This window comes from Lytechinus variegatus, chromosome 5 (assembly GCF_018143015.1).
Source record: "Lytechinus variegatus isolate NC3 chromosome 5, Lvar_3.0, whole genome shotgun sequence".
Lineage (NCBI taxonomy): Eukaryota > Metazoa > Echinodermata > Echinoidea > Temnopleuroida > Toxopneustidae > Lytechinus > Lytechinus variegatus.
The window spans coordinates 16,901,059-16,913,312 of NC_054744.1; the positions used below are offsets into that span (position 1 = coordinate 16,901,059).

Here is a 12,254-nt window from a genome sequence, read left to right on the forward strand (position 1 = left end):
CATGTATGACCATGATTCAAACAGATAAAAACAATCTCAATGTAAACAAATATTTGCCCATGAAATTACATTTCAGATGATATATTACCTTAAAGGGATTCGTTCATTTCATCAAGGTCATTTTTATATGCTCATCAGTTTGTTTACTGTATTGTTATAATTTAATTTAGCTATAAAATGAGATCAAAATAAAAGGTGCCCTTTTGAAAACCAATGTAACTCATAGTGTCTATTTGACTAATAAAAATAACATTATGTACTTTGTTCCTTTGCAAGAATTTTTGGTGTGTTTTTTGTAAAGGATTTGTAAGAATTGCTAAGATGTACCGTATGGCCTATGGGCACTAGTATTCAACCCGGCATAATTCAAAGATTTTGAAATATTCCCGAAAATATTTAGAAATATGGAATTTATCTTAATTTCATACTTTTGTTATTTCAAGGGTAATCTGTTGTCGGTATTTTCTTTATCAATCTGTGGACTGTATGCGCGGAGGATTGAATTATGCGGCGATGGCCTTTTGCACTGAATGGCACTAATAGTAGTACTAGTAGGCCTACCGGTACCTGTATTCAACCTAGTGAGGATAGATAGCAAATCTCAAATTTTCAAAAGGGTTTAGATTGGTAAATTAGATCTAGATCTATGTAAGTCTCTGGCTTAGATTAATTCCCTGTTTGGTCTCATCTCAAATGGTGTAGTCCATTGTCAGATGGGACAAGGGCAGATTGAGAAACAGGGTCATCTTAAATCACTAGCCTAAAAGTAATGGCGTGCCGACGGATTGAATACTTATAATACTAGGCCTAGTGCCAAAAACCATCGCCAAATAATTTGATCCCCCGCGCACACAGTCGACTGGTTGAAGAAAAAAATAACGGAAAACGAATAACCAGCATTTGCTCTTCGAAATAGGAAGGGTCTGAAATTCAGGTAAATTCTATATTTCTATCTAGGCCTATTTGAGGAAACTCTCCAAAGACCAAACCGTCATTTCCAAACAGTTTAACCATTTCATCAACAATTCAATTTCATTCATTAAAAAAGGTATAGAATCTTTTTTTATGATATCAGTCATAAAGCAGAATATATGATCATAGCAATAGAAATACAGTGGCTAATACAATCAACCGACAGTTTCCAAATCAAATGTGCCGATGCAGACTGCAGAAAACGTAAGCTGCAGCTGCTCGAGCCGCAAGCGCAACCTGCAATCACATTACCATGCCGAAGCCCCATCGCGAGTGCTTGCGACACAAAACAAAACGAAAGAAACTTCTTTCAAAATATCGTGGGTCTAATTATTACGGTACCAATCGTGATTCAAAATAATATACAGATATTTTTGCAAATAATTTATCGACTTGGAATGATCAAATTGATAAATATCAATACATATGAATGAATAAAATAAGTCGTACTTACTTTCACTGGGGTTTCCATTTTTTCTTTAGCAGACAGCATATATGAGCGATATCGATCGCGATATCGGCTGATATCGGCTTGCATCCTCGTCCAAGTTTATTCAGTCTTAAAAAACTCTGGCAAAAGTTTGCCATAGTTTTTTGCCATGAAATTTTGACCGAATTTGAAACTCTGGCAAAAAACTAAGGTTTTTGCCATAGAAAAACTACTGTATGGCAAAAATAAGTCTGACAAAAGTTTTATGCGAAGGGCCCTGAAATGCCTAATTCTGAGAAGATATACTGTACATGGGTCACATAATATACACCACTACAGTGGAGTAACTATAAATCACAAACACACAGAACATCATGGCAACAGGCTGCAACAATACTGTGACATTACAGGCAAATGAATAAGGCAAGAACATTGAGAAATCCTGCATGGAAATTTCATTTCCACAGTTCCACTTGGTTGAATATATCCTATGAGACTTTTACAAATTTAGTTCTTAAACTGTTTAATTGCAAGTCTTTGATTCGATAAATTTCTAATGAATTTCTTTATATCAAATCTAACCCAGGGAACTCCCGCCCGCTACGCGAGCGGGAGCCCAGGACCTTACATGCAATTTGGCATACTCACCTGACAAGCGTGAAGTATGGTCAAAATAATTCTCCGAATAAATAGTTAAAACAGATGTCAAGCACTTACCACGATTATATGGATGATGGTCTAACGAGTGGCAGTTTTTCTGACATGTTGGCACAGACTGGAACCTCAAAAAACGAAAAGTTCTCTCCTACCCCCGTCTCGATCGGCCATTTTTGTTATGAATTGTAACAAAATGGCCGATCGAAACGGGGGTAGGAGAGAACTTTTCGTTTTTTGAGGTTCCAGTCTGTGCCCAGATGTCAGAAAAACTGCCACTCATCAGACCTTCATCCATATAATCGTGGTAAGTGCTTGATTTCTGTTTTAACTATTTATTCAGAGAATTATTTTGACCATACTTCACGCTTGTCAGGTGAGTATGCCTTTACACATAAGATCCTGGGCTCCCGCCCGCATAGCGGGCGGGAGTTCCCTGGGTTGTATCAAATCATGGTCCATCGATCCTCAGAAAATTTCACCTGTGACCTCCAGCATTGGTTGGGCACCAGTGGACCAGGCGTTTTGAATCCGCCCGACTATTCATTATTATAATTAGATGGGGGACCAACCTTAGCCACCTTCTATGACTTAAAAGAAGAACTAGACATAAAGACATTGCTAGATCAATATGCTTCAGAATTAACATGTCAAACCTACTTGGGATAGGACAACCATTTCAAGGTTAGATAACACTGTTTTTAACATAAATACAAAGTATAATCACCTACCTTGCAAACCCTTGCAACTCTGGAGTAGACAATATTCCCAATGTTTGAATATTCTCTGGCTTTCTCACGATAGAAGAAATAAATGAATTCATCATGCTCTATTGATCCCACGAAACTTGTTCGATCTGGTGAGGAATAATTCAATTCACATTTGATGCAAGAACAAGCAACTCAAAATCAGGGGTTAACACGAGAGGAAGTCATTACCACATTATATCAAATGCATGGACAGAACATGTATACAGTTGCTAGCTGAAATCAAACTTTAGAAATGCCATTTTGGATCATAAATCTATGTAATTCAATAGCAAGTGAATTGTACTAATGCCTGGTTTTAACACCAGCACCACTAATGCATGTACATGTATTAACTGAAATATGCTAAAACATAGATTGCACTAGATTTACTTTTTATGTTTTCAGTAAAAAAATCTCTTTGCATTTTATAAATTTAATCAGCATTCAATGCATTTGAGTCATGCTTTAATGAAGGTCAAGACAACACCAGAATAATGTTGATTCGACTCAATAGAGAAAAATCTAACTAGCCAATTGCTGAAAATTTCATCCAAATCGGATGTAAAATAAGAACTAAGTTTTGCTTATTTTTCACAAAATAGTTAGGGGACAAGTCCACCCCAACAAGCATAACACTGAAAATTTCATCAAAATTGGATGTTGTTAAATAAGAAAGTTATGACATTTTAAAATTTTGCTTAATTTCACAAAACAGTTATATGCACATGCTGGTCAGTATGCAAATGAGGAGACTGATGATGTCATCCACTCACTATTTCTTTTGTATTCTATCATATGAATATCAAATTTACTAATTTTCTCTTCATTGTCAAGTGAAACGACGATTAATTCATCCACGAACATGTGGAATTAGCATTGTTAGATACTACTTGTATATGGTTCGGTCAAGTTGGTCCTTATTGTAATGTAAAAAATGAAATATTGTAATTCATACAATAGAAAACAAGAAAAATAGTGAGTGAGGGACATCATCACCTGTCTCATTTGCATGTCACTGAGTTGTGCATATCACTGTTTTGTGAAAAAAATTAAAATGTCATAACTTTCTTCTTTTACACCCGATTTTGATGAAATTTCCAGCATTGTGCTTGTTTGATTTTTCTCTATTTATTCAAATCAACATCAACATTATTCTGGTGTGGACTTGACCAATCAGTGACATGCAAATGAGATAATCGATGTCCCTCACCCAATATTTCATGTTTTATTGTTTGAATCATACAATATTTCAATTTTTTACAAATCTGACAAACTTGACTAAACCACAAAATGCTATAACCATGGTAGTTCCACATACATGTACATGTATACAGGGAGGGATAAAGCTCCTTTCACATGATAGTGAGGAGAAAATTAGTAAATTTCACATTTCATTTAATAAAGTAAAAAAGAAATAGTAATGGATGATGTCATCACTTGCCTCATTTGCATACCGACTAGGATGTGCATTAAAACGAAATTAGAAAATGTCATAATTTTCTTATCTTACATCCGATTTTGACGAAATTTTCAGTGTTATACTTGTTGGATTTTCTCTATTTATTCCAATAAACTTTATGTTTTGAGTGTCCATTAAACAGAAAATTATTGCAAATGTTTCCCGCATCACCAGCAATAATTTAATCAAGCATTTTTCTCAAAATGTACAATGTTTGTCATATGAGCCTTTTAGTATTTAAGACAGAAATGTGCTGTTGTTTGCAAAGACTTCAATGGTCTAGCATGCATCATCATTCAGATCATGATAATAGCAATATGTCTTGTGCAAACAGTAAATTTCACCTGATTATTTTCAATAGCCTGTGAATCCTGGCACATGCGCATTGGCTGTGAATTGCACAAATATTGGCCACACTTTAAGCAACTGGACATTCGCATTTACATGTACATGATGAGGACTTCGCAACAATGATTTACAATTCCATTCTTGCTCAACATATCTTAAAGGAGAACTTCTTTGAACTTTGACAAACCAAGAAGATTCTATGACTGGAGTTCCAACAGGCAACAACTTTATTCAAGCAGCTGTTCATTTCTAAAGAAGCGTAAAAGAAAGAAGGACCTTTTAATGTCCACCTTCGAAGCTGCCAGTTTCAGTGAAGAAAGCAGAGGAGTGAAATTTTACGAATATCCATAAATTTTCCATCTTTCATATTAATAAACAAATTGAAATTTGAATGCATGACATAACATCAATATTAAACCAAACACTGTTACAATAAGATATTTGCCCAGATTATATCAATTAACCTGTAATTAGTGAAAAAGAATTTGACTTTTAATGAAACCAGTTTTTAACACTTTTCTGATCATTTCCGGCGAATGAAATTTAAAATGTGGTCTGTACAATATTGTTGTTCATTACTGTATATGCCAGATGAGTGCCCGCACATGCCCAGTCGAGCAAATTCGAGTCATAGTTTACGACATATTGCTTAGTTTATTTTCGCATGCCTCCGAATTATGTACTTCACATATAACCAGACCAAGATGAGGCGAAAAAGTTATTATCACAAAAGCATATTTCCCTTTATGTATGACCTATAGCTGCAGAGTCATGCGGGAATCATTTGTCTACACAATTGCAAGGGATGTTGAGCAAAGTGCATGCCTGACATACTGTCTGCTGGCGGCTTTTTAACCTTGTTCAAAGAGGTTTGATTTGCTGTTACTCCATCTCATTTGAAACCTCCTTGATTAAACTTCCTTTACACCCGTATCACTCACAAAGTGTGCTTAAAACTTACCCCAGATGTATCTGTCATTTGTAGTATCTGTTTTCACTTCAGCATCATATCTGTTCGCATCAAGGTTGACCTCAACTTTAGAAAATTGATAATCTTTATCATTAAATCTCCTAAGTGATCCAACATAATAGTAATCTGAGTCTATGTCACCTAATGTAGAGGGAAAAAGAGAGTAAAATGCATACTGTATTTTCATTGTAGATAAGGGATTGCTTTTGTAATATCAATGGTGATCTGGGGAGCACTTCATGAAACAAATAGTGATGAGCTCCTAAAATCCTCGAATCTGATTGGCAAAGAACAAACTACCGGTAGTCTATGAAAATCGATGACAATATTAAAACACTCCCCTGAAATACTTGATACCAAGGATTTATTGAAGAAATTTGTGATTTTTACTGACTAATAAGCTTCAAAACAATCACCTGCAAGGATTTCAGGAGCTTTTTAAAGGTGTCAGTGTACATCCAGGTACTACCAGGTATTTCTTTCAGGAAATGTTCAAGAGTACTTTGTCTGAGGAAATTCATTGACCAACTACAAAAAAAAAGTGGAGCGCATTTGGCAGTCTCACCTGCATCACACCATTCAACAAGGCATGAGCGATTTTGTGTCTCGCCCACTAGTGAAAATGACCAGAAATATCGTGATTTGCGAGGGCACGCAACAAAATTGTATCGAAACTTCATTGTGAAATGACTGGGATGATAACACTAGTCATAAGAGCCTTGCACCGTGCAAAGCTGCACGTAAGCTTAAATGTTGACCTGAAAATTACCTTTGATCTTACCATGTGACCTCTGACTGCAGCATAACATGCAAGTCCCCCAAGTCCATCTACCATCCAAGTTTGGTTGAAAAGCGACTTACGGTTGTGGAGTTAGGTGTCATAAGAGAGTCTTGCATGTAAACTTTAACGTTGACCTGAAAATGACCTTTGACCTTACCACATGACCTCAGACTGTAGCCTAACATGCAGGTTGACCAAGTCCATCTACCAACCAAGTTTGGTTGAAAAGCGACTTACGGTTTGGGAGTTATGTGTCATTACAAGTTTGTGACGGGCGGACGCCGGATGACATTTGGATCCCTAAGTCTCGCCTTCACCTCTGGTGGGCGAGACAAAAAAAGGAGCGAGTTTAGTTTTCTATCCTTTCGTTACCCCCCCCCCCAATAAAATGAAGGATGAAGGACAAAAAGAAAGAAGAAAGAAAGAATAAAAGAAAGGAAGGAATGAAGGAAGGAAGAAAGGAAGGAAGAAAAAAGAAGGGTAAAGAAAGGATAGATGTGAAAGAAGGAAAAGGGAAAAGAACTAAAGAAGGAAAGAATACAGAATGAACAAAAGAAAGAAAATAAAGGAAAAAAATTGAGCAAGCAATAAAGAAAGAAAAAAGAACAAGAGACAGAAAGTAGTGAAGGAAAGAAAGAAGCAATAAAAAAGAATAGGTAAAAGGAGAGATGGAAAGAAGGAAAAGGGAAAAAAGGAGAGGAAGGAAGGATTGAAAGAAAGAAGAAAGGAATTATGGAAGAAATAAAGGAAAGGTAAAATGATAGATATAAGGAAAGAAATAAAAAAAGGAAAGAAAGAAAGTAGGCAAGCAATATAAAAAAGAAAATGTAAAAGAATAGATGAAAAGAACAAAAAAGAAAGACCGAGAGACAAAGAAAGGAAGGAATGAAAGAAGAAAGGAGAGAAGAGAAGCAAGCAGTCAGAAAAAAGAAAGAAAGAAAAGGAAAAGGATAGACTGAACAACAGGAAAAAGGAAAGAACAAGACAGATCGAAGAAAGGAAGGAATGAATGAAAGAAAGAGAGAAAGGGATGAAAGAAGGAAGAAATAAAAAACCAAGAAAGGGTAAAGAAATGATGGATGGCAGGAAGAAACAAACAAAGAATGAAGGAAAGGGTAAAAAGAAGAAAGGAAAGAAAGGAGAGCGTGATCGGTTCATCACGGACGGACATTTGATAGATTTTGAAAGTTTTGAAGGCTTGTAAAAAATTAGGAATAAGATGAACAAGGTTCCTTTGTGTTTTATAGTGAAGGGTAGGACAAAATATGTTGAATGATGAAAAAAGTTTGTTGCCATGGTTACGTACAAACATAGGTATCCACTAAATGTGCCATATCACGGACGGACATGATAGAAATGTGGCTTTTAGAATTTTTGTACATTTTTATTGTTTCTATCTAAACAGCTTAACATGGACCAATAATTGTTAATGCAACTAACACTCGGATATGTTAGCTTCTATGTTAAGCATATTGAATTCTTAACCAATATCAAACTTCTGAGAGAATTTGCAAATATTTTTTATCACGGACGGACATCTCGGACGGACATCACAGACGGACACAGTCAAAATACATTGGAAGCACCCTGAAAGAAGTTCTTAATACTTTTTGGGGGGAACAAATGCTATTGTATTGATGATTTGTACATATTTTAATATTATGAAACCGTATTAGTTGCACAATCAAGTTGCTACAGCTTCAATCAAGTTGCTGCAACTTGATTTAAGATGTAGCAACTTGATTTCTATGCTAGACATACAGTATAATCTAGACATATGATTGCTCTAAACCTAAACACAGTTCTTGTCAAAATCGAATGTAAATAATATTGTCTTTTTAAATTGTAGATTACTAGTAGGTTCCAAATTAACAGCTAGTTGATCAATGATCATGTTGATACAAGTATTATTATGATCATGATAATTTTCCAAGAGCAAAAATTTTTTTTTTTAAGGTCCAAAAACTAAATTAAAAAGATCAACAGGTCGCTGATCCTTATGCTTGTTTGTTGGAAAAACACTTGTCAGGGGATCTCTTTAAATCCATCTTTTGCACATATCAAAGTGGAGACACCCCATAATATCAACAGCCCTCATGTATTTAGGCCCTGACCGAATCCAAAATTGAAATTGATATACCAATCCAAAGCTAATTAAAACTTCTAAACACTGCAGTGCAAGCTTTATGCATTTTCAGTTTACCAGATAAGCGATTTGCTTTCAAAATTAGCTCCAAAATGGTCTTCAAAAAAAGGTATTCATTCACAAGCCTCAAGACTGTGATGTCATGTTCTGTTAGAAGCATTGTGAATCCATAGGTTTGTACGTGGAAACATTTATTTTTCTGCTTATCAGATTATGCACTGCATTCTACTTTCTTCTTCTCCATCACTATCTGCAAGCTTGAATTGATGAAATCCACAGCTTTGGACTTGTTCTTGCCATATTCTATTACCTGCTTTTTTTGGCATATACATGTACATGTAGCTTTCCAACTCTATCTGCATTCCAATAATGTTTAACAATTTTTCCTGACAACAATATAGCCCCAAAAACGGCCAAACAAAGATATCCCCAAAATTGTGAAGAGTTGTAGGGTTATTCCATTTGAGTTCTGAATAATTCTCAGAGCCACTTTTCACTGCAATTAAAAGCTAAAATTAAATTCATAATCTGCTCAGCAAAGTTTCTCATTTGCATATAAATGAATCTTTCCACAGTATTTAACTCGTCCGTCCTTGATCATATTTGATTGATTTATTATATGCATAAAATGTATGGATTTTAGCTATGTTCGAATAAATGTCCAGTGAAATACTTCTACACACTTTTATTTCTGTTTCTATTCAAATAAAGAATAAAAAGCTGAATCATTAGACATTATCCTAATGAAAATGATCACGGACGGACATTAATTTCATCACAGATGGATGGAAATGTTAACATCTACAAGGAAAGCTTACTTACCATATTTTTTCCTACTAATTTATGTTTGATGATAGATTAATGTTCAGAGTGCAAGACCATTAAAAAAATTGGAGTAACTGTGAAAACACTAAAACTAGAGTGAATTGAATTTGAGTGAATTAACTTTGTCTGTCCGTGATGAAATAAATGTCCGTCCGTGATAATTTTTTATTGAGTTTATGATATGGATAAAATGTATGGATTTCAGCTATGTTCAAATAAAATGATGTACAGTGTTTAGAGAGATACCTCTACACCTTTTCATTTTTTATTTCTATTCTGATAAAGAATAAAAAAAACTTTTCATCTTTTTTCCATCACGGACGGAAATTTCAAAATGGAAATGTTCAGTTCAGTTCATTTATTTTCATAATCTCAATAAAATCATCAAATACAATCAAAATTTACCAAACAAGTACAAACAAGAGTATTCAAAATTTAAACAATAGCATGAACATAACAATTGAGAGTATGATGGAACTAGCAAAGGCCAAGGGCCTATCACGGGCTAGTCCCCGGAAGGATATCAGTAAAATTATTGAGTTACATGTATGAATTAATATTTTAAAGGAAATAGCAAAACAAAACAGACAAACGAACAAACAAGTAATTCAATATTTTTAGTTGGTTAAAAAAATCATTTAAGTGTATTGTTTTGAGATCGAGAGAAAAGGTACATTTTATAATTACGTTTGAAAGATGATAAAGTGGGCATATTTTTTATATCATTTTGTATGTCATTCCAACATTCCGTTCCTACAAAAGATATAGTTGTACAAGAAAATTGATATTTGTATAACGGCAAGCGTAAATGAATACTGGTCCTTGTACCATTAAAATGGAAAAAACTGTTAAGCCTATAAAAAGATTCATTGAAATTTGAAGGCAAGATGTTTTTAAAATATGAGAACATGAATATAGCAACCTGTAGTTCATACAATTCAGTGATCTTAAGAATCCTTAGATCTTTAAAAAGATTAGCAGTGTGCGAAAATGCTTTTTCATTGCTAATGATACGGACTGTTGTAATTTTAACACCTACCATGGCCTGAACATCCAAGAGGGGAACGACTGATTAATCCTTCTCATACACATATAATTTTTCCCTCAGCTTTTTTTAGATTTTATTAGTTACATTATAGTTTCTGCCTCTACTTTCCTCCCATATCTCATACCAGCTCAGCTCCAATTTTTCCTCCCTTATTCAGGCAATATAATAATTACTATATATTTATTTTTTTTCTCTCCACTCACCTCTTAGATTTACCACTTAATTATTTTGCTTATTTTCAAGCTCAGCTCCAATTTTTCCTCCCTTATTCAGGCAGCATAATAATTATCATATTTTTTTTCTCAACTCACCTCTTAGATTTACCACTTAATTATTTTTGCTTATTTTCATGTTTACTATGGTTTTTTTTCTTTAATAATACACCCCCTCTCTCATACAGCATCAGCTTCTTTTTTTTTTGCTTTTACCCTTTAGGCAATTTGCTTCCCTTCCATATATACAAATTTATTTTTTTTTCTTCTACTATATAGTCTTCTGTTTTTTCCCCTCAAACCCAGCGGATTACAATATCAGTTTACACCATTAGTCCGGGGGCTGGGAGAGTTTATTCAGCTGATCGGGTACAAAAGGTTTGATGGTCCCATCATGTCGGCATGAAGGCAGTGATCAAGGAAAAGTGTTCCTGCCGGGCCATATCCTGTACGGAAGGCCCTGATAGCCCCAAATAGGGGCCCTAAAAATTGGTTTATTCAGCTGAAAAGGTACATGGCTAATTCTTTTTGCAATGGACCGAGTATATTATTGAGATTTCCCAAAATACCCATGCCAGCAACTTTATCCTGTACGGAGACCCAGACAGTAGCCCCAAAGAGCCCATATATCCTGTATATGTCCCACAACTAATTTATTAAGCTAAAAATGTACATGGCTAATTCCTTTTGCAATGGAGGCAGTATACATTAGGATTTTCAAAAATACCCATGCCAGCAGCTTCATCCTGTACGAGGGCCCAGACAGTAGCCCCAAAGTGCCCATATATGTCCCACAACTAATTTATTCAGCTGAAAATGTACACGGATAATTCCTTTTGCAATGGAGGCAGCATACAATGCGATTTAAAAAGAAAACCCATGTCAGCAACTTTATCCTGTATAGGGGCTCAGACAGTAGGCCCAAAGGGCCCCCGAAAATGGGGTTATTTAGCTGAAAAGGCACATGGCTAAATTTTTTTAATGGAATCTGCATATTTTAAGGCTCACAAAACTACCCATGCCAGCAAATTTACCCTGTACGGGGGCCCAGACAGAAGCCCCAAAGTGCCCATATGGCCCACAACTAATTTATTCAGCTAAAAATGCACATGGATAATTCCTTTTGCAATTGAGGCAGTATACAATGGGATTTTCAAAAATACCAATGCCAGCAACTTTATCCTGTACGGGGTCCAGTCAGTAGGCCCGAAAGGCCCCTGAAAATAGGGTTATTCAGCTGAAAAGGTACATGGTCAATTTTTTTTTTAATGGAAACTGCATACTTTAAGGCCAACAAAAATACACATGCCAGCAACTTTATCCTATATTTTAGGCTGAAAACATCATGGATGATTGTTTTTGCAATAAAACTTGCATAAACTTTGGGGGTCATATAAATGTAAATTCCAGCAAATTAACCCTGTATGGGGGCCCAGATAGCAGCCAGTAGGCCTGGGACTTTCGGGTCTTTTTCTCTTCGGGTACCCGTGGTAATTTTCGGGCGGGTATCGGGTACACGAAAATCATGTCGCTCAAAATATGACTGGTGGAAAAACCCTATAAGTGACGTCATCAAGCCAATGCGATGCAAGCCAATTTATGAATGAAAATATAGTAAGCATGCACATTGCAAGCCTCCCATGCCCCACGCAGTATTCCA

At 35.5% G+C, this 12,254-nt stretch overlaps 1 protein-coding gene across 2 annotated transcripts in view; it reads right to left on the bottom strand.

Moving 5' to 3' along the window:
- Positions 1–2,742: 2,742 nt before the first annotated feature.
- Positions 2,743–12,254, bottom strand: part of LOC121415590 (semaphorin-2A-like) — a 62,869-nt gene continuing 53,357 nt past the window's right edge. For both annotated transcript variants that reach the window (XM_041608858.1, XM_041608859.1), the window contains exons 7-8: positions 5,574–5,723; positions 2,743–2,912 (exon numbers count right to left, since the gene is read on the bottom strand). In XM_041608858.1, coding sequence (XP_041464792.1) covers positions 2,758–2,912; positions 5,574–5,723 — 305 coding nt within the window. In that variant the 3' untranslated portion in view covers positions 2,743–2,757. The remainder of the gene's footprint in view (positions 2,913–5,573; positions 5,724–12,254) is intronic.